Source organism: Oncorhynchus mykiss, chromosome 18 (assembly GCF_057628025.1).
Source record: "Oncorhynchus mykiss isolate SJ-2025 chromosome 18, ASM5762802v1, whole genome shotgun sequence".
Taxonomy (NCBI): domain Eukaryota; kingdom Metazoa; phylum Chordata; class Actinopteri; order Salmoniformes; family Salmonidae; genus Oncorhynchus; species Oncorhynchus mykiss.
In genome coordinates, this window is record NC_143039.1 from 30,813,021 (window position 1) to 30,836,688 (window position 23,668).

Here is a 23,668-nt window from a genome sequence, read left to right on the forward strand (position 1 = left end):
ATGCATGGCTCTTGACCTTCGCCTCTCCCAAGTCCGTTCGGGAGTTGCAGCGACGACACAAGACTGTAACTACCAACTGGATACCACGAAAAAAGGGTAATAAAATATTATCTCAAAGTCACTCTATTTTTGTTATGCCTGTACTACTTGACAATAGGTTGCCACTGCCAGACTTACCATTACCCCTCTTTGGCTGTACTAATGCAGTTTGAGGGTTCTTCATAAGGTGGATTGATGACTCTCTATGTTGACAACACTGGATGGAGACAGATTACTCTTTACTCTTTTGATTTCTCTTTTACTCATGAACGGACTCCATTAACAGAAATGTCACTTCAAGTACTTCCTGTTCTCAACATCTAACCAATCAGAACAGAGAAAAGTAGTTGCTAGGTAGATCATCAATTACCATTCAAATTATTATTAAAATATTTTGGAACTACAAAACATTGACAAATAATAATATCTCTTCACAACATAATTATACACTAGTATTATGTGGTGAACAATGTTACAAACAAAATATTTCTCAAAAGATCTTTCATATCTGGTCTGCTTTGAGTCATATTGGCTAAGATAGGTAGAGGCCTGTGAGCCATAAAAAGCCTATTGCAAAGACTACAGAGACTATTGTAGAGAGTCATGTCAGCAGTTTCAAATCCAGAACATTCTAAACCTATTAAACGTGGAATGCAGGTTCTAGTAGAGGGGGACCTTCAAAAGAAGATGAGGCAAATACTCAACGTTAAGTGTGCCATTGCAGTTTGACTTATTTATGGATTTATAGTTATTAGCAACTGAATGTTGAGCTATCGCCCATTGTTTTGAAAGTGTACTTAGCAGTACTTTGGCTGTAATTGCTTTCTAACAAGGTTTTTAAATAGGATAGAACACGGATGTATATCTGGCCTATCTAAGTGATTTTCACCCTGAACTTTCCAGCAAGAGAGCAATACCTCACATACAGTATCTAAAGTCATAAACTGTTCTCTCAGCTACCGCACGGCAAGCGGTACAGATGCACCAAATCTGGAACCAACAGGACCCTGAACCGCTTCTACCTCCAAGACTACTAAATAGTTAACCAAATAGCTACCCGGAATATCTGCATTGAGCCTTATCTATCCTATTGCCTAGTCCCTTTATCCCGACCTATATGTACATATTTACTTCAGTTACCTCGTACCCCTGGACATGGACTTAGTACTGCTCTCCGGTGTATATAGCCAATTATCGTTACTCATTGTGTATTTATTCCTTGTTATTATTTTTCTATATTTTTCTCTCTGCATTGTTTGGAAGGGCCGACCGTTAGTCTACACCTGTTGTTTCAAAAAAAAAGTGTGTGGCAAATACCATTTTAATTGATTTGATAACCAGTTCGGGACACTGGGGAGGAGCAATGTTGGACTTCTATGGTCAGAAACCCGTAGAATTTAGCCGACCCTCATCGTTACATGTCATCATTGTCATGATGATGACATATCTATTTTTCAACGTTTTCAGTGTGACCAGCTTTCACCAGACATTCCTCCTTCCTGTAAATCTTTGCACTGATGATGAGCGAGAGGTTGGAGCTGGTTCATGGGGTGAATTGATGACTCTCTACAAATAATTGTAGCCTGCAGGAAATGCATACTATAGTGCACCATACTGAAACAACCAAAGCTCTTCTCAAACACTCTCAGACAGATTCGTGTTTGAAAGATATTTCCATTCTCCTTTCTGCCATAACGTATTACGTGATGGAATGGAATGGCAAATCTATATCTTGATACAATCATACACAATCCAATGTCTGGAATTCATAAAGATTAAGAGTTGGCCAAGTCTCGGTGAAAGATATTGTTAGAGAATTCCCATAGTTAACCAGAACACTATCCTTCGGAATCCCCAGCTGCATCTGGGAGTTAAATCTGCTTGGCCATAAAGCAGTCAGTCCTACAGCTTCCATACCAACACTGAGATAAATATGACTTTTAATTATCCAGGCATCTGGTTAATGGTAAAAGTGTATGTGTTCCGTTTCTTCTTAGAACAAATATTAAAACAAGCAAACTCAATGCTATTGTGTGTCCTATACATGCAAAGGTAAAACTGTTTCGACAACACCACAAAACATCATAAAAGGAGAATGTAATAATGAAGGGAACTCTACTATCCAATACAAATCCAACCAAAAATGTTAGCTGGAACTGAAGCACGGTTCTATCTGAGACAGTGTAGCTCCCAGTGTAGTGAGATGACTGGGGAGTGTCGAGGCAGTCTGTCTGCTGAAACGTGCTCAGTGTCGAGGCAGTCTCTGAGTGCATCCCAAACGGCACCCTATATTCCCTTCATAGTGCACTGCTTTTGACCAGGGTTTTTTATTTGAATCCCTATTAGCTGTTGCGAAAGCAGAAGCTACTCTTCCTAGGGTTCACACGAAGCATAAAACATGACATAATACAGAAAATGAATAGACAAGAACAGATCTAAAAAATAAATAAATATTCAAAGTACTGTAATACAGGGGAACGGGTTCCATTTGGGACACAGATTCTGTGTCTACTGAAATGTTTTTGCTCAGAGGAACACTAAGTGGATTCATGCATCGCCCCATGCTACAATGACATGTTGGAATGTCCAAGCCATGTTATTTGCAGTCCCACTGGGAATAAAGAAATGTCCCTTTTCACATCAGAAGCTTGAAGAGAGGCCCTTTATATGGCCATCAGCATTCATGAGCTACAAAAGGAATCTACAGATAAATAAATGGTCCACATCTTGAAATGTTAAGCTCACTGATTCTAGCAACTCTTGCTTCTCAGGAGATGAACAGAGGTGACGGTGAACCAAGGCACAAAATGTGGACTAAAAACATTCCCGAGCTATACTACTCTGCCCTCCCTGATTTTTTTTTTTCGAGACAGTCCACTGTCATTTGGAGTGATAAGTCATGCATTTGTTTTTGAAACTACATCAAAATCAACAAATCAACAGTAAAAGTCAACATACTTTAAAAATGTTTTATATTGCCTCTTTTGTCCAGTCTTAAGGTAAGCTTCCTTTCTTCTCCCTGTCCCCAACCGGCCTTGTCTATCCCCAGCGTGTGGATGAGTATCCAGTCCAGGCTAGTGTGGTTAGGAATTGTCTACTGTTCCTCCCAAGGCTGCCTGAGGTAAGGGGGGAGGAGGCCTAAACAAATGTGCTTGTGTTCACCCTCGATGGTTTGTATGCAGCCAACACCACCACACCACAGCCGGGCTCCTAGCCAAGGCCCTACCTCTCCTTCCACAAATGGCAAATGGCCGTCAAAAAAATGGACCAGTTCCCGCCACAAATACACACCCACTCCTTGTACTTTATCATTTCCTCAGAGCGCTGGGCCAACACAAAGGAGGGCCGCTGTAAGGCGTGGCATGATGAGAGGCCCCCAGAAAGACTACGTTATGCCCCTGTGAATGTGCATGGAGTAGGCTAGGGTGGGTGCAGATGAAGGGCAGGGTAGGGTGGAGGGAGGTGTGTGTGCGCCATGCGACTGAACCTCAGCTCCCTGCGCCATTATGCCATGTTTGCCCTGTGAGACTGGCAACTGGGGTGAGAACAAGGCATTTTTGTCTGTTTTATTTTCCTATGAGGGCCCTGGGACAGGGAGGGAGCGCTGATGATGAGGGCCCCATTCGGCTGGCATTGACGTGTGAAGAGACTGTGTCAGTGACAGCTGAGGAGATCAGGCCCTGTAATTAGCTGTGTGTGTACAGAGGGGATGTAGGATGGGCCGTTGCTTCCCCCTCTCCCCCACCCTTTGACATTCAGGATCACTGATCATATTCTGAAAAACAGACAAACTGGGTATAGCAGACGTGGATTCCACTAGTGTTTGTTTTCTTTCAAATAGTTAGGCCCAATCAAACGCTCAATCTGAATTGCCAGGTACAATAATACTATAATTAAGCAATAAGGAATGGGTGGGTGTGGTATATAGCCAATATACCACGGCTAAGGGCTGTTCTGAGGCACGACGCATGGCACAGCCCTGAGCCGTGGTATATTGGCCATATACCACAAACCCCCGAGGTGCCTTGTTGCTATTATAAACTGGTTATCAGTGTAATTAGAGCAGCAAAAATAAATGTTTTGTCATATCCGTAGTATATGGTCTGATATACCACGGCTGTCAGCCAATCCGCATTCAGCGCTCTAAACACCCAGTTTATAATATAACAATATATGCCATTTAGCAGGCGCTTTTATCCAAAGTGACTTAGTCATGTGTAAGTACATTTTACATATAGGGTACAGGTTTGCACTACTCCTTTGCTTCCATCGCACTGTGTTCGATGAAGTATCAGTGAAATAATCAAACATTTGAAAGAAAATACATCCTATTTGAACACAGGTTATATAGCTTACCGAGCAAGATATTCTAGTCTGTTTGGGATTTTTACGCAGAACTAGAATTATACGACTGTTATAAATATAAGGTTGTGAGAGCCAGGTGGTTGGGGCCTGGGGTGGCCCATATAGAGCATGCAAGGCCTGGGGGAAACATTCGGAGGAGGAACACTGACAGAACCATCCATGTGAGACACAGGTGTGATCAACCAACAGTGAAAAACTAACCCCACCTCAGTACACACAGTAAATCACAGCGAACACTATTTGTTGTAACTCAACATTGCAAAATGTTGAGTTAATCCTCGTGTAACGATAGCCTTGATTTGTTGATTTTGCAACAGAGGTGGTTCGGAACAACACTGGTTAAATGAGTAACCTTTGCCTGAGACTTGACAACTTGCGTTAGTACCTCAAACTAATGCCTAGGCTTTAGCTAAGCGGGCTAACATTCTCGTGCCACCCAGCAGAGCCAGGTTTGAACCCCAGTCAGTCGCACTGTCAACTTGTAATTGGATAAGTAGATGTATTTGTCAGCAGCATGCAGACTCAGTGATATCTCAACCATGAACCATCCAGACCTCACACTCTTGTTTTTGCTCACTTTCTCCACCTAAGTCCAAGACTCACTCTCTCCCACAATGGGACAGTGTTGTGTGATCTGGTTGGCCTCAGTGCAGTTACCATGGTGATTAAGCTGCTCTTTCAAGCCCAGGACTGAAGGTGCACCTCTTCTCTTTGTGACAGAGGGCCAGGGTCTCAACCTGCACAAGGCTCTCAGTGTCTCACATCAAAACACTGATGCCACTTCAGCTGGAGGTGAAGGGGAGCCTAACCTTCTGCAACACCCCACACAGGTCCTCTCCTGGGGCCCAATGTCCCACGGGAAACAGGGGCAGACAGGGTGCCTCAACCTGGGCCTTTGCCATCTCCATGGCCCCCTGCCTTCCGTTGGGCCCTTTGATGTACAGGGATGTGTGGGATCTGGGGCAGCCCCGTCTGTGGAGCTGTCAACCAGAAGAGAGGCCTCCTCCTCGTCGGGTTACCCAGGAAAACTTGAACCATGGCCGGATACGGTCGTGGCTACGAACAAGGTGGAAGCGTGGAGGGATGGATGGAAGCATCAAGGTCCCTCTGATCTGATGGGAGAGTCAAAGGCCTAGCTGATTACTCGCTATCCCACTAAGCCTCTGTTCTTCTCGCTGTGATACAGCCAGAAGAGATGGAGAGACAAGGGCCACGATTGTTCTTTAATCCTGGGTCTGATATGGTTGTGTCACAGAAGAATCCAGGGAAGGGGTTTGTGGAATATCTGTACAACATTTACGTCTGTGTTCTCTAGGATAAGTAGGCCATCTTTGAAGTGAAGGCACGAACTAGATAAATGTAATTGTTATGAAAAGCTGAATTTAAATCAGTTAAACATAAGCAATCCTTCTTTCATCAGGGGAACATCTAATTCAAATAAATATGGTCTTTCATTTTCTTTCAAGACATGTACACGGACAACATTAGACAATCAAATAAACGTATCTTTGTTATTCCTCCCTCATCTTAACTATTTCAAACTGTATTGTTCACTGTTATCCTCTGAAACGATTTCAAAGTTAAAACGGGCAAGTGACATCAATTTCTTTTTTTATTTATTTAACGCGGCAAGTCAATTAAGAACAAATTCTTATTTACAATGACGGCCTAACAGTGGGTTCAGGGGCAGAACAACATATTTTTACCTTGTCACCTCTGGGATTCGATCTAGCAACCTTTCGGTTACTGGTCCAACGCGCTAATCACTAGGCTACCTCCCACCCCAATGCAGCTAGAGTAAGTGTGCAAGATGTAACAAGATGAAGTGAAACAAAAGAGTCACAATACATTTGTTTTTCACTCAAAATTATTATTTTGAGAATATTTGTTCCACAAATTGTAAAATTGTTAAATGAATAGAAAACATTTTTGTAACCAACAAAGATTACTTTACACGTGTCAAGTGTAGTTGGTTTAGTTAATAAGCTGATACACAATCAAAACACAAAACATATGAATATGCGACAAAGCACGTTAAGTAGTGGTTCTTCAGACTTAGTATGAAATGATAAGGAATATTTAGTGGTTACAGTTACATTTTTAGGTAGTTACAATGATATGAATGAGCATTTATGCAGCGCTGCTGCCCTCTGATGGTATGATGGTGCTACTGGAAGTGGTTCCGGGGGTGAAGTTGCCCTATAGGTACAGGTCTAGGATCAGCTTCCCCTCTCCAATCCCAACCTAACCATAAGGGAATGCAAAACTGACAAGATCAGCATCTAGGGGCAACTTCACTCGACACCATTGGAGGAGCAGCAGGTTCCGTGGCTGCAGGTTCCAGAGTGATCACATATGTTCAGGGTGGCTCTGCAGACATGTGATAAACTCCTGCACAGCTTTGCCCTCAAAGCAGATCTGGTACACAGAGGCAAACAACGGAAACCTACAAGACAAAACATTGCACTAAATCTCAGCAAGAGGTGGTTCCATTAGCAGCACTCACACATTTATTGAGGAGAGCTTCAGCTCATATTTGCAGCTAATTTGATGAAAATGTTTGTGGTGAATGAGTAGAGGAATATTGGAGGAACATTTGTAAGTCATTAAATGTATTAACGGTAGGCTCAGTGACGCACGAAGTACACAAAAATATCGGGCCACAATTTCCACAAGAGCGTTGAAGCATGAGGCTAAACGTCTTCACTATGTTTCCCATGTTGTAGTAGCGTGAAGTGGAACTGTGCACATGCGCAGATACTCTGTGGGACTGCGCGAGGGCAAGCAAAGTCATATCGCCGAGTCTCACTTTAAGGTGAAAGAGTTCTACTCACTTGCTGATCATGTCTCTCTTCTTGAGAATTTTGAACACCTCAGCGGAGGTTTGTGGGCCTTGGAGCTTCTGACCATTGAGCATCTCAGCCTCTAGCTCTTCAATAGACTGGAAAGGTATGCAACATAGTTACTTAAAGCACACACACACACAAGTTTCTTGAAGTGATGGATATTAATATCTTGACCGTTATCAACCTGACAAAACAGTTAAGAGTTGCACTGGTCACAGCACATTCACATCCTTGAGTCGTATTTGTCACCTTGGATGTCTTGGCGAAGGCCTCGGCCACCTTGCGGTTGCGCCCCCCGTAGCAGGTGGTGATCAGGTCGGCGACGCCACAGCTCTCCAGGAAGGTCACAGAGGAAACCTGGCCCTTACAGAACAGCTTGGTGAAGGCGATCATCTCCATCAGCCCAAGCCGGATCACCGCAGCCTTGGTGTTGTCCCCAAAGCCCAGACCGTCACAGAACCCAGCGCCCACCGCTACAATATTCTGGGAAGGGGAGAGTGGGGAAGGAACCATAAGTGTTATCTGCAGTTTTCTACTCTATTTCTATCAATATTATGATTCATGGTTTGTAAAAAAAATAATAAAATAAAAACATTTGACAATGTGAGCAAATAAAACAGAGGTGCAAGTGCAATGAAACACAGGCCTCCTGTGTAAGTTACGTTCGCGATGTAGCAGAAGTTCTTCTCTTTGAATGCAAATTGTACCTTGAGAGCCCCACAGAGTTCTACGGTGTCACTCTCCTGCACCACGGTGATCCTGAAGTTGGGAGTCTGCAGCAGCTCTTTAAAGACATGTCCGTTTGCTTCGTTCTTCGCTCCTGTTTAGGAAGTGATAGAAAGTCAAGGTACACATAACTGCATCAGTGGGAGTTGCCACACAAGCCGAGGAGGACACAAAACCTTACAGCACTATCCTAGATAATATTATGGAAAAATATTTTTACCAATTGTGGTCTCACAGAACTTCTCATCAGCCACTTCGTTGGCAATGTTGGCCCCCATCAGGACGCTAACCTCGATTTCCAGTTTCTCACGGATGATGTCAGAGATGAGCTTCAAGCCCTCGGGGCCTTCATCGATGCCCTGAATAAGGACCAGGGCAGAAAAGAGATCTTAGGCTGCCTTCAATCACTCATTTTGTAACATATACCCTAGTTACCAGCATTTGGGTGGCAGCATTTTTTTTAGACTAGGCTGCTGTTACATAATGAGTGTAAAATCATAGCCATGATGATAAATTCATACAGCTGAGACTTTTCCTGGGTGATAAGAAGCCCGATATGAAGCCAGAGTAAAGTCAGATTTATACATTTTTATAGATTTTAGCAATGGTTTTTCTAAGTGAGAGCTGGTGTGAAAAAGAGCCAAATGACATTACTTTGATGAGGGATATCCCAATGGTTCCCTGTGCAATATGAGGTTTCATCTGATCGCATAGCCTCCCAATGAACTGATGTGGAATGACAAAGATCAGTATGCTGGCCCCTTTCACCGCTTCTGTGATTTCTGGAACAGCAACCTGGTAAATTGGAGTGGGAAAAGATAGCATGATACACTGTACTATTCATGATGGATGTTACTATGTAGTAGCATTTATCGTGAATCTACATTACGCAATGGAGGCTGCTGAGGGGAGGACGGATCATAATAATGGCTGGAACGGAGCGAATGGAATGGCGTCAGACACGTAGAGACCATGGGTTTGATAACAATCCATTTTTTCCCGCTCCAGCCATTACCGTGATCCCGTCCTCCCCGATCAAGGTGCCACCAACCTCCTGTGATTACAATATGTTATGTTATTTTGTTTCAGGGTCGTTTAAGGAATTGACATAAGGGGCGGCTGGATACAATAACACACGCATAAAGTCTTGGCATAGTGGAAAGCAAGGTATGTCAGACTGGTAGGCCGTTCAGAGAATGCCAACTACCTTAAGCATCTACCCATTAAGGTATATTCTGGCCGGGGGAGTTTTGTTAAGAGCCCCGACGCTCGTTCTGAACGTTAACATGATTCACTTGCGGTACGGTTTTGGAAATATAAGGAAAGTATCTTTCATAGCAGCAAGAATTAATATCCAAAAAACTTAAGTCTAAATTACTACACACCTTTTAAAGTATGTCTGGGAATTTCCAGGGACCTCACAATACCATATTATCACGATATTTAGGTGCCAATACGATATGTATTGCGATTCTCACAATTCTATGTATTGAGATTCGATACTGTGATTTTTATTGCGATTCGATGTGCCAAACGGTTCACCATAGCTGCAGAGGGACAAGCAAGAACATGAGAAAACGAGTTTGGATCAGTCAGGGAAATAAAAGTGCTGAAAACAAATTGGCTCCCTACTTAAAAAGGAGATGGAGAACAAGCTAGGAAAACAAGCTAAGGAAAAATACAGGACAACTAACAAAAAAAATCATATTGCGATAATGTCAAAACTACATGATTTATTGTCAAAAATAATATCCTGATATGTAACTGTCTAGATTTCTTACCCCAGCACTATTTTATAAGGTTAGGGTTTGTGTTCCCATATGGCCATGTTACAGCGCTTTATTAAGGAAGACTAATGGAAGGCAGAGAAGACCACCTGTGCTAATTAGATATCTAGCGTGCTTGAACACCTGTGTGTAAGCGTAACTGGAAAGGAAGTGTAGTTTTGTCGTCTGGAGGAACACAGTTGGCATGATATTGATCCCATACTTTGCATACATACAGCCCTATGGTTCAGTGCAAACCTGATACAGTAAGTGGATCTTTTTTATATGAAAGATTATTTCTCACTGATATGAAAGATAATTCCATGTTTCAAAAACCGCATTGCATGCGATGGTTATTGACGTTTCTGAACTTTAAAACAAAGAGGGTATTGTAGTTTACATGGGCCCACCCTAGGGATAAAGCAGAACGCCTTGGGTTCTTGTGAACAACCCCAGACAGATATGTTATCATCGCTGTATAGGTCAAACTTCACTTATCTTATCTGTGCGTATCCTTTTACACAACCACAAAGCATGTCCGGAGATAACGTTAACTCCAGATGTATTGCCCAACTCAATGATTTGTAATCTTGAGGCAAAAATCTAATATTAAACCAAACTAACCACATTTTTGGGAAGCTTGTGACCCGGTAGGTATTTGACGTTCTCATGCTCTGTGTTGATGATTTCTGTTAACTTTTTGCCATCGATCATCTCTTCAAACACCCACATGTTAACAATGGGGTCAAACCTGTTGGATCCCTTTGCATTGTGACCAACGATTTTGGCTATCGCAGAGCCCCTAGGAGATGATGAAAACGGATTAGATTGGAGGGCAATGGAATAACACCATTCATATTTTCAAAATCCCAGTCGCAAAATGAACAACATGCTAAATATATCTTGGGGGTACCATAACCAGATTATAACAGTACACGGAATATACCCAAGCCTACATTCAAAGATTGTAAATCAAACTTCTGTTTGATGAAACTACATGCAAGTTGTCAATTTAGCCAAATATGAGCACTTAGTTGGCTACATTAAGAATCAATGAGTGGAATTCACGATACAATTATGTCGAATGCAGGCACATGCAAATAGAGAAAGCCCATAAATATACCAGTTTCCGGATCCAACGATGCACACTTTCTTAGCAGGCATGTTTAAGGTAGAGTAGCAGCCACGATTCCTTGAACAGTGTTAAGGGATCAGTAAAATGCCGTGTTTATAACCATGTCCATAACTTCCTTATACGCCCTAGTCGTGTGGGCAGCACATTCTTTTTTAGCACGCCGCCCTTTTACCCTGTATATAAAAGAGGGGAAAGGTTTGTACAGGTTAGATAACAGTAGGGTTATTCTGGGTGTGCCACCACAACGAACCTGTCATGACAAGTATGGAGAGACATTTATCGATGGAGAAAGTCCTATAATTTTCTCGATTTGCCGAGTTCGGGGGAGATACAAAATTCTCACTGTTTGTCATGCAACACGACTGAAATATGTGCCGGCGGTAGCTCGATGGGGTATGTGCAGGATATATTTTAAGACGTGTTCTATTTCGACAACTGCAACCTATTTCGAAAAAACTTTGTATGCCACAAATGTCCCTATTGTTTTGCAAATGCGGAAGTCCTTTCATGGAATTGAATCACATGACTCCAGTTCCGTGTCGCGTCATCGTGAAGCCTGTTAGCAGCGATTTGGATCATGTAAACCCCAAGCTCACGACCTCGTTAGCTAGCACGCCACTGTTTTTACAAGAATATATTGTGATGGATTACTTAATCAGTCGTTTAGATAGCTATCGTTCATGAGAAACTATGTGGTTTGTAAAGCCATAAACCGAATAAATCCATCTGTGAGCAAGGCCTTCAAGTTAGCAAATCAGACTAGAGATTGCTGTGTGACTAGTTGTCAAGCTAGCTAACGTTTCTGGCAAGGTTTGTAGCTTGTTAGCTAGCTATAACGTTGGCTATGACTATGCAAGGAGAAACCGTCACGGCAATACGAATATCGGACAGTGAAGGGAAACTGGATGTCTTTCCCCAGAAAGGGACGCCTGGTAGTTCTGGGAGAGGGAGTTCTAAAGGCTGGCAGTACAGGTATGCTTACTGTCTAGTTAGCTAGGCTAATTATCTGGCTTAGCCATATCTGGCTAACCAATCGTGCAAACCTAGTTAGCTGCAGTGATTTGTTTGGTTAATAGGCAGTGCAACACATCTTCAGTTGGTAACGTTAACTAGCAAGCCCTTGGTCAAACGTTAGCTGTCTAGTCGGCTATGGTTTCTAGCTTTTTCTAGCTGAGCTTACTGACTTAACTATTAGTTAACAGGCTAGTCAGAGTTGAATCAGAGGTTCGTCTGGAGTTGAACTTTGCCAACCCATTGATGTTATTGTAGCATAACTAGCGTGTTTGCTAACTGTCAATCCTTTTCTCAATCTCTGCTCTATTCAGTGACCACATGGAAAATATTGACGGTTACCTGATGAAATACACCAACCTGGTAACAGGATGGCAATATAGGTGAGTGGGCAGCCCAGGTCGAAGAACATTGATTAAACAGTAGTTTTAATAAATGCACATAGCATTTACAATTTGATCAAATCAACTAAACATACTACTGAATTGATTCATTGCTTTGCCAACAAGCATCTTGAGCTCAAGGGCATTGGGCCAGTAACCAAAAGGTCACTGGCTCGAATCCCTGAGACGACTAGATGAGAAATCTATGCCCTCGCAAGGCACCCAACCTTATTTTCTTCTATAAGTCATGTAAATCGCTCTGTATAAGAGCGTCTGCTAAATTACTCAAATGATTTGATTGATTGAACGTTCTGCTCTTCATGCAGGTTCTTTGTCCTCAACAATGAGGCAGGGTTGTTGGAGTACTTTGTCAATGAGCAGTCCAGGCCCCAGAAACCTCGCGGGACACTCCCCTTGGCAGGGGCGGTCATATCCCCCAGCGATGAGGACTCCCACACCTTCACGGTTAATGCCATCAGTGGGGAACAATACAAGCTCCGAGGTGAAACGCGCACACACACTGTCTCTCACACTCCTCACCAATCAAAAAACAATCAAAACAGCTACAACAACTCATACAAGAGTGTCATGCTGTTTGAGTAGTCTACTACTGGACATGTATGGTTTGCATTTCATCACAATGTTATTATATCCTCAATGCATCAGTCAGTAGTTGGACAGGCAAGATGCACATCTAGTCACTGTCAGACTATTGTACCAAGACTTCAGGAAGGGGAGAAAGCATGTAAAACATATCCAAATCAATACGCGATAATGGCGGTTTTCTCATTATCCTCGGTTGACGAGGGATAACGTTGTCGTTATTGATCCATGCGGAGAGATTCACTCTGCTGCACTGTAATGTGCTCACTCTGTTCAGGCACCAAACTAAAGAAAACCGACTGAAACAGGGATACACTAACTGAACATACCCAATAGGAAACTCGTTTGAATTTTCAATTGCAAAACATTTTGCAACCGTGTGCACTAATGAATGTGACCCTGTGGTGTTGTCTCCCAGCCACGGACGCCAAAGAGAGACAGCACTGGGTGAGCCGGCTGCAGATCTGCACGCAGCACCACACTGAGGCCATGGGGAAGGTAAAGGCCAGGGCTTTTCGTCTGACACACCCACTTTCACAGGCGCATATACACAGTTGCATGCACACACACACACACACACACACACACACACACACACACACACACACACACACACACACAGTTGCACACACACACACACAGTTGCACACACACACACACACACACACAGTTGCACACACACACACACACACACACAGTTGCACACACACACACACACACACACACAGTTGCACACACACACACACACAGTTGCATACACACACACACACACACAGTTGCATACACACACACACACACACAGTTGCATACACACACACACACACACAGTTGCATACACACACACACACACACAGTTGCATACACACACACACACACACAGTTGCACACACACACACACACACAGTTGCATACACACACACACACACACAGTTGCATACACACACACACACACACACACAGTTGCACACACACACACACACACACACAGTTGCACACACACACACACACACAGTTGCACACACACACACACACACACACAGTTGCACACACACACACACACACACACAGTTGCACACACACACACACACACACACAGTTGCACACACACACACACACACACACACAGTTGCACACACACACACACACACACAGTTGCATACACACACACACACAGTTGCATACACACACACACACACACAGTTGCATACACACACACACACACACAGTTGCATACACACACACACACACACAGTTGCATACACACACACACACACACACACAGTTGCATACACACACACACACACACACACACACAGTTGCATGCACACACACACACACACACACAGTTGCATGCACACACACACACACACACACAGTTGCATGCACACACACACAGACACACACAGTTGCACGCACACACACACGCACACACAGTTGCATGCACGCACACACAGTTGCATGCGCACGCGCGCACAGTTGCATGCGCACAGTCGCACACGCACGCACACACACAGTTGCATGCATACACACTCACCATCACAAGCTCTTTCTCACTCACAACAATGTTTTCCCTTGATCCAGACACTCTCTACTAGCTCGTTTTGTGACGCAATTCCATTGATCGTGTCCATGGTTGCCTGTAACATGAGCTTCATAACAGAAGTGCAGAGCGGATGTCTTGTATTTAGATTAGATGTAGTAGTGTTTGTGCTTGATAATGAGAACACATTGATGGGGAACTCGAGCTACTATTCATTTAGCTTAGTCATGAGCCAAGACCATCCTTGATGCCAGACTTTGACACCAAAGACACCACTGGCTGCATCATAGCAGGCAAATGGGGGGGGGGGGAGAGGATGTGACACTTCCTTAAAAAACAAGTTTGATCTTACGTTCCTGGCTAAAGTCAGTGAGTCTGTATTACTCAGCGGGATTTCCTTCCTAATACTGATGATAAGACAGAATGTGACAAACCACAAGCATGATGCAAACTCTATTCTTGGATAAATTGTGGCGTAACCATAACGACTCGATTCAGTACACTTCACATGATTGGCCTTAATTTGTCTCGCATCTTGAGCACTTGAGTTGAAGACAGTCAGCATTTACAGAGCACACGAACATGACACCGTAAGGTCACACAAATAGTCACAAACAAGATGGCTCCACAGGTTAAGATTCCCCTAGGTACAGATCTAGGATCTTTTCCCCTACCACAATCCTAGCGGTAATTAGAGATGTATAACTCGTTTTAACATGGACATTTCCACTGAGTGCTTCCACCATTTTTAAAGTAGTCAACTGGTGGGGATTCCTGTAAGTTGGGAGCAATCAGCCAATGACAAAGACGTCAATGGCCTAAGCCTCAATGTCGCTGCCCATTCTCTTTCTCACACACACTATAATGGCACAGATACAAAGATGAGGCCTCGATCTCTATGCTGTAACCATTAATGAGGGAAATGCTAAACTGACCCAATATCCGAGTCTAAGGGGCAACTTTACACATTCCACACGCTCCAATGGTCAAAATATACTTATCTAAAGATCCTCACAGATGAGATTCACTCTATGACAAATTTGTTGACCATCTTGTCTTTGTCCAGAGTAACCCTCCGCCCAAGTCTCGCAGCTACTCCATGGCGTCTCAGGGGAGCGCCAGCTCGCCCCTGTCCCAGCGCAGGCCTAGCCAGAACGCTGCCTCCTTCTTCAGCATGACTCAGCTCCACAAGGGCTCCTCGCTCTACTCCTCCAAGAGGTCCCTGCTGCCCGACCATTTGCTTGATGCCAGAGAGGTAGGCTGGGGATAGGGATGGTAGCTATTACCTCATGTACCAAAATAGAAGTGGGGTTTGGCGTAGCTTGAAGGATATTGTTGTTTTTCTCAGTGTCTTGTATTTTCCATCAGTTTTTTGTTGTTATAACTTCGCGTCTCAACAGTAATAGCTGGTGGTAGAGAGAAGAATATCTCTTCTGCCTTATTTGACATGTATTTTGTCATAGAGGAATTATCTTAGTCTTTTTTACCCGTCTTACTCAGCTTTTTTTGTTTAGTGTCATTTTATGAAGATCGTTCATCTAGGACTAGGTGACAGGGACTTCTTGTTTTAATCTAATGACGGATACAGTAAGCACATTTGTACATCGGTATCAACTTACTCCTCCGGTTCCTTCCGCTCTTTACTCCCAGATGATGACCCAGGCCCAGGGCCAGCACCGAGACCTGATCCAGACCATCGAGGGCCTGCCCCCGGCCGCGGGCCCCCTCTCCCCGCTAGACCAGGACCTGCTGATGCTCAAGGCCACCTCCATGGCCACCATGAACTGCCTCAACGATTGCCTGCACATCCTGCAGCTGCAGCAGGTGGCCCGCCAGAGGAGCTCCCTGGGAGGTGAGGGTGACCGCTGGAGGCCTGGAGGGGAGGGGGAGTAGGTCACTACTGGTGACAGTAATGTGTGTTCATTTATGGATGAACTCCAATGAAAAGAAAGGGATCTGTGTACATGCACTGTTAGTTTTTTCAGTGGGTAGGTCTTTATTGCCAGGCTTTCTCAGATTTGCCTTCAAGGTGGTGGTTAATTTACCAAGAAGAGAGCAAAGTAGAAACGGTTTAAGTTGCCCTTTCTTTGACCCATTTCTCAAAGTTAGGTGTGGAAGTCTTGAAGGTGTTTTGTTTCCAATAAGGGTTTTTAGTCATGTTTAGTTGTATGTGACATGTACTAGACACCCATCATGTGCTTGCACAATTCTACCTCACAAATCATGGAATTGCACATGTTGACCCTCCCGGTCCAGATGTACTCCGAAAGCCGACAGTGGAATTATTTTCCATAATTAATGAGGGAGCGGTACTTATTCTTACCGGCTGTCTAGGCTGGTAACCAGATCACTCATTGGGTAACTTGAGTAATAACAGCTCTCCCATTAACCACCTTTCTTCCTTTTTGATCACACCGCACCATACTGACAGCCAAGAGACTTACCAAAAGTGTATGGCTGCTACGATCTCAGCCATTTCTTTTGACAGAGCCAACCAGACATTGTGGAATCGGGGAAACAGTGAAAAGCTGTCACAAGTTCCCGGTTTGACGTAAGAGATCGTAAGAGATCTTGTTACCTGGCATCCATATTTCATTAGGCCCACGAACAGGACGGAACCCGGGGACCAGCCAATCAGGAAAAGTTGTCGAGGATTGTGTGGGCCATGCTAATTTGAATGGGCCTCGCCTCCCTGCCAAACACTAACCCACCAATCAGGTGGTTTCCTGTTGGCTGGGCATAAAACTTATCTCGATACTCCCTGTGTACCGGGGATCGGGTTAATGTCTCATCCTGTAGTCCTAGGGAACTGTCAGGGGAATACGCCAGCCTGGGTCTTTCTTGAATGGTCACTGGCTACAACCTTGTTGTTTTGGTCTGGTAGCCTCAAGGGGCCTTGTAGCCTAGCATGAGTACCTCTGAGCTAAAGGTCGTGGCGGCCACCGCTGTGTCGGGTGTTACAGGGCCCACCATCGAGTGGCTGGAGCCCAAGCTGCCGGACATCCTGAAGAATGGCGGGCCCTTGGACAGCTTCAGCACCGAGGGAGGGCCACTGGAGGGTAGCCTCCTGGAGCTCAGTGCCACGGAGCCCTGCAGTTTCTCTGGGGTAAGGACAAGGAACATTACTAGATCCAAAAAGGTTTTTCCCACTATCGAGCCAAACTGTACTGACCTGAGGCTGTATGTATCAAGCGCTCAGAGTAGGAGTGGCCTGGTTACGCATCCAGTATAGTTACTGGAACTGTGCTAGAAAGGGCGACGTGAAAATAAAGTATTTGAAAAGTGATTGCCGTATCTCTTTGGACAGGACAATTTGACTTCAGTACTTTTTATTTAATAATTAAATGTATAGCATTGTTTCCAATGATCAATTTGTCTATCCATGGTCAGGTGAGGACGATGGTAAATATAACTAAAGGCCTTTTATTTTCAATCATAGCTTTTTCTTGTAGGTACTTCAGTTTGACTGTTTTTCAAGATGCAAGCCACAATTTATGATGTTCTCAACGTAAATATTGTTGTATCCCCTGCCAGGAGGAGATTGACGGGGAGGACGAGGTGGAGGACGCGTTCACGGAAAAGGAGGAGGAACTGGGGGCGGTGGAGGAGGAACGCAGTGTCATCCTACACCTGCTCTCGCAGCTCAAGCTGGGCATGGACCTCACACGGGTAGGTCAAGTTCCACAACGCTCACACCACTGCCCCCCCCCCCCGGCCGTGGCCTGGACACCGCCTGAAACATATGGCTGGACCAAGGCCTAGCCTGAAACATGCATCAGGCTGGACCAAGGCCCAGATAGACAGACCGTAGTGGTGTCTTGTTTCCCGTCCTCTGATTGGCTAATGTAAAGGACTGCATACTGCAGTTAAGAAATGCCTCTGTTTGTTGTTTCGCTTTTCTTGTTGACTTCATGGTAGAGCTAGGTGATATGGACTAAAATCCATATTGCGATTTAAATTGCTTGAATTGATGCGATAACAATAAATAGAACGATGCGTTTTAAAAGTTAATGTGCACCAGTTTTTATTTGCGTTACCTTTTAAACTAATACCACTAGTTTGATGGTTTTAGCCATAAGTTGTCCCATTAACAATCCTTCATATTAGCAACCGTATTTAATTTCAGACTTCACATTTCTCTAATATAGGCTACAAAATGCCTGCGATAAGTGATCTGTATGGTCGGCGTCAATCATTTTCGATTATCGTCTCGGCTCTACTTCAGTGAAATTCCGTTTCCCATGGTTAGCAGCTAGTGTCGGCTCAAAGCCTGTGTCGGATAGTAGTTAGTCAAGACATAAAAAGAGAATGTGCTCTCAAATTCCAATTGAGGCTTTAAAAAGAAAAAATCTTTACCTCATAGCTCCATGTCATTATAGAACACACACATTGTCAATGACCCAACCTGCTTTATTAAAGGTCATAAATAGTTCTGTCTCCTCAGGTGGTGCTGCCCACCTTCATCCTGGAGAAGCGCTCCTTGCTAGAGATGTACGCTGACTTCATGTCCCACCCGGACCTGTTCGTAGCCATCACAGACGGCCAAGGGCCCGAGGAGCGCATGGTGCGCTTCGTTGAGTACTACCTCACCTCCTTCCACGAGGGCCGCAAGGGCGCCATCGCCAAGAAGCCCTATAACCCCATCATCGGCGAGAGCTTCCACTGCTCCTGGAGGGTGCCCAGGTCAGGGGAACCCGCCAAGGATGCCCCCTCAACCCCCTCTCCTCCCCAGGGAAGCCCCACCACCGAGGGGGAGGACGGTAGTTACCAGTTGCGCTTTGTGGCTGAGCAGGTGTCCCATCACCCGCCCGTGTCGGGCTTCTACGCCGAGTGCCCCGAGAGGCGGATGTGTGTCAACACCCATGTGTGGACCAAGAGCAAGTTCATGGGCATGTCCATCGGGGTGTCCATGATCGGGGAAGGTAAGGCCGGCCAGAGACGTAGTATCGATTATTACACCTGGTTTGAAATGGAGAGGCTCGGTAAGGGATTAGGCCTACTTCCTTCAGACCAATGTCAAAGGGAGAGTGGACATTTCTTCCATACAGGAAGTAATTATTGTTTCGACTTCAAACCTCTGGCTAAAAGTGATCTGTAATGCGAACAGGATACAAGGTATAAACCTTACAGTAATCTGTATGTGTAGGATGTCTGTACCTGCTGGAGCATGATGAGGAGTACACCTTCACGCTGCCCTGTGCCTACGCCCGCTCCATCCTTACCGTGCCCTGGGTGGAACTGGGGGGAAAGGTTAACGTGAACTGCACCAAGTCGGGATACTCCGCAGTCATCACCTTCCAGACCAAGCCCTTCTACGGAGGCAAGCTGCACAAGTGAGTGCCCCTCACAGAGCACACCTGCAGAGGAATTTCTAATGCTTTCATTAAATTGTTACATTGGCTTTATGTTCCTGTGCCGTTACAGCTTCATATAGTTAGTTCCATGTTATGTTACTGTGTGTGTTTAGATTTAAACAATTAAATGTTTATGGATCCTAGGACTCCCTAGAAAACAGTGACGGTTGAGGAGTGGATTATCCTGGCTAAAGAAAGATTCATTTAAATTGAGTTAATAAACAAGTGCTTGAATAATTGACAAAAGCCACAAGTCTTTGAAGTGACCTCAAATTGTTTTGCATAGTTTGCGCATAGAGGCTGTGATTGGTTGATATCGTTGACCATGTGTCCTCCTGCTCTCGTGGCGCCTCACGCAGGGTGACGGCGGAGGTAAAGCACAACGCCACCAGCGCCGTGGTGTGCCGCGTTCAGGGCGAGTGGAACGGCGTGCTCGAGTTCAGCTACCAGAATGGCGACACGTGCATGGTAGACGTCACCAAGCTGCCCGTCACCAAGAAGCGCGTGCGCCCCAACGACAAGCAAGGACCAACTGAATCGAGGTTAGACCAAAAAGTCCATCATATTGGCATTAATATGCTCAGATTTGTTTCCGACGCTTTCAGGTGAGGTTGTGGCATAGATAAGGACTGTAGATGAAAAATAAGCTGTTTAGTTCATTATGTCTCCTCTGTTGATTATTGTGCCTTGTCCCATTTGAATAGTCATGATGTAAATAGATAACTCTGTTTTTAGGCGCCTGTGGCAGCATGTAACCGAGTCGCTGCGTCAGAAGGACATTGAGAAGGCCACGGAGTACAAGAGGATCCTGGAGGAGCGACAGAGGACCGAGGAGAGACACCGCACTGAGACCGAGACCCCATGGAGGACCAGATATTTTGAGAGCGAGGTACGTAGAACATCGTCTTGACAAACCTTTTTCATATTTGGCGCGCTTGCTTCAGTAAGACCTGGGGGAGCTCTGGACAGACATGCTTTTGGACAGCTGAAGCAGGCACACACATTTTCTTCAGGAAACGTTCTATCGTTGTTTCGTTAAGCGGTCAGGCATTTTGACACCCAGTTTTGCTAGAAGAATGCAAGGATCATGGACACATGATATCTAATGGGGCATTTACAGTTTATATTCAGGAATCAATGGATTTTATTATGGATTCTCTTCTGTCAGACATTTATAGGTTGAAATGACAATTGCGTAGCAGGAAATCTTAGCTTGTCATGTTTTCTATTCTTTCCTCCTCTCTGTGCTAGGGCGAAGGCTGGATGTATCACAAACCACTGTGGAAAACACCCACTCTGAAAACTTAGTCCTACCGGTCAGTGAGATCTATCATCGAGAACGGATGTAGCCACGAGACTGACGCTCTCTTTTGGTTTGTGTGTGTGTGCGCGCGAATGTGTGGGGTTTCCTAAACGGTCGAGGTAAAGCGCGACCTCCACTTACATGCATACGGATGCAAAGGTATTGGGGAAAGCCCTATAACGTGATGACAAGCTATATAGTTTCATCTCCCACTCGATGTACAACTCAAACCTCAAGGTAGTAGGTACAGGCTTTTGTGCTGATGATCACTTTTTGTATAATCCACTCTGAATGAGGACATTAAACCTTGAACAGATACAAGGTACTCCATTTACGCCGCCTTCACAATCGTATGACGACGCGCTCGTTTGGGTGGTTTTAAAGTGTTCAAGGATCACGATTCAGAGGGAGTTTTTTTTTTTTTTTTACAGTGATGTCGCACACGAGACCGAGAATGGAAGTGCATCTTTCAAAGTACGCGATTGATGTTCGACGGTGTGAACTGGATAGCTGTGTTTTGGGATATGATTGGCAAGGCCTGGGTCATGTTCATTAGGGCATGCGACAGAATGTTTTAAAACGCAATACAACGGTAAATTAGTTATTGGATAAGTACATACAGTCCCTCCCTTTTTGACTTTTCTTCCGTTTGGTGCCTAATGAACATGACCCTGCACATATTATGTCACAGCTTGGATAAGACACACACACACACACAACCTGTCACTACAATGAACAAGTTTATAATTGGGACAATGTTCCTGAATTCATACTGTAGGTAATTAATGATATTACTCCTTTGGTTTTGCACAGACTTCTCCATTTGGATGATTCCATTGTTCAAAATGATTGACGAGGTTTGGCATGATAGTATTTTAACGATTTAGCCCCCCCCCCCAAAGTGAATGCATTTGTTGATATGCGATGTATGATAAAGTAACAATCATTCCTTTCGCAGTCCCAAAGGGATATAGTCCACCTTCCTGGAGGAATTTTGGAAAATGGAACGCATGATGAGCAATGTCTTTTTGTGTACTGCAAGTATTATTATACTCTGGTTACTGTCTGAATTCCACAATTTGTTTTCATATGCAAACAAATGTTTTACTTATTTTTCTGGTTCAAAATGAATGTTAATCTCCTGGATATCTGTCTGTTCTGATTTTTAAGAGCAGAATCTAACTTAATATCGTCACCTTATTAGTTGGTTTTGAATGAGATTGCTCCCTCGTGGTGCTTCTTTTCAAAAGCTACAGTTATCACACACCCCCCCCCCCCCCCCCTCCCAATGTATGAAATACACAACACTAGTTGAGTCTCAACACCAATGCAGTCAATATCAGCCTGGAAAGATTCTCCCAACCCCTTATTTGATAGGCAGAATGCAAAGAGAAGACCTGCTTGAAGCATGGGATTTAATTTTTAACTCTGCATTGATAAGCTACTCTATCCACGTCATGGTGCCTTAATCACTCTTCCTGTGTGCTTCTTCCAGTCCAAGAGTATAGCATACCCCCCCCCCAGGGCCGGATTACCAGATTTGGAAGTCAGCTAATTTATAGCAGTTTCGTACTGCTATTCTACACATTATGGCATGAGCCTGAGAACAATTAGCTGTTTTAAAGCTATATTGAGGCAATTCTACACATTATGCTATCTGTGGGCCCCCGCCCTCCAAGGGGAAGCAACCCCTTGAGGTCGGGGATGCCGGGGCACGTGCCCTGCGTGCCAGTTCTGTAATCTAGCCCTGTTTTGTTTCCCCCGTCACCGCTATGAATGATGCAATAGTATGTAAATATTGGTTGTTTTGAGGGTAGTTGTTGCATTCTTTCCTGGTTTGAAGAAAGACATGTTAGAAGCGCAGACCCCTGAATGGTGTTATACATGTTGACTTTGTTGTTTGGAATATTACTCGTTTGTCTTGCTGACCTGTGAAATGCACTGACATTGAAGGAAACATGACTCCTTGTAGACTAAGATATGTGTGGTAATGAATGATTAAATAAATTGCCTATCAATTGAGTATCGTGTTAACTCTTTCGCCCCAAAAAAAGCACTGCTCATACAACAGTAATATTTAATAACCCAATACATTTTCATTATTGACCGTGTATTACTTGCATCATGAAACTACTCAGTAGTCTAAAGTGGATTCCTTGCCAACAACAGGTGCATCACAATACTCTTCAAATGTGCGTGTCTAGTGAGCCACAATCAATACAGGGAAGCTACCTTTCTCTACAATTGTGTGTTTGCCTTACATGGTTAGCAGTTTAGGTTGGGCATAAGTTCGAAACCCTCTTCAATATTCCTTATGAAAAGAAGCACTCAATTTTTTTTTAAAGTATTATTTTAATCTTTTTTTGTCATCTTAATCACTGGAGAACTGTGTGTATATATATATATATATATATATATATATATATATATATATATATATATATACACTCACAAAATGCCTCAATCTTTGATGCCCCCCCACACACAGGGCATAGTCATGTTTCTGGGCATTCTTTCCATGCATCCCCTTAGCGTTTGCTTCGTTGCAATCATTTGACGTATACATTTTTGTTTCTCTCTGTGGGTATTCTTTGGTT

The 23,668-nt window shown here is 44.1% G+C and overlaps 2 protein-coding genes across 3 annotated transcripts; one reads left to right on the top strand and one right to left on the bottom strand.

The window, feature by feature from the left end:
- Positions 1–6,253: 6,253 nt before the first annotated feature.
- On the bottom strand, positions 6,254–11,006 carry LOC110495844 (glycerol-3-phosphate dehydrogenase [NAD(+)], cytoplasmic). Its single transcript, XM_021571314.3, has 8 exons — positions 10,866–11,006; positions 10,367–10,544; positions 8,631–8,771; positions 8,197–8,335; positions 7,958–8,070; positions 7,500–7,733; positions 7,239–7,345; positions 6,254–6,850 (listed from the first exon to the last, which is right to left on the bottom strand). Exons 1-8 carry the CDS (start codon positions 10,904–10,906, stop codon positions 6,754–6,756), a joined length of 1,050 nt encoding a protein of 349 aa, XP_021426989.1. The 5' UTR covers positions 10,907–11,006; the 3' UTR covers positions 6,254–6,753.
- A 2-nt stretch (positions 11,007–11,008) lies between these two features.
- On the top strand, positions 11,009–23,093 carry LOC110495843 (oxysterol-binding protein-related protein 11). 2 transcript variants are annotated; one of them, XM_021571313.3, is made up of 13 exons: positions 11,009–11,270; positions 12,203–12,271; positions 12,598–12,773; positions 13,293–13,372; positions 15,481–15,669; positions 16,065–16,266; positions 17,378–17,520; positions 17,949–18,083; positions 18,859–19,336; positions 19,561–19,747; positions 20,128–20,310; positions 20,504–20,657; positions 21,020–23,093. In XM_021571313.3, exons 1-13 carry the CDS (start codon positions 11,266–11,268, stop codon positions 21,074–21,076), a joined length of 2,058 nt encoding a protein of 685 aa, XP_021426988.1. In that variant the 5' UTR covers positions 11,009–11,265; the 3' UTR covers positions 21,077–23,093. The 2 variants fall into 2 exon arrangements, with proteins under 2 accessions (XP_021426988.1, XP_021426987.1); XM_021571312.3 differs by lacking the exon at positions 11,009–11,270 and adding an exon at positions 11,398–11,849.
- The last annotated feature ends 575 nt before the right edge of the window (positions 23,094–23,668 follow it).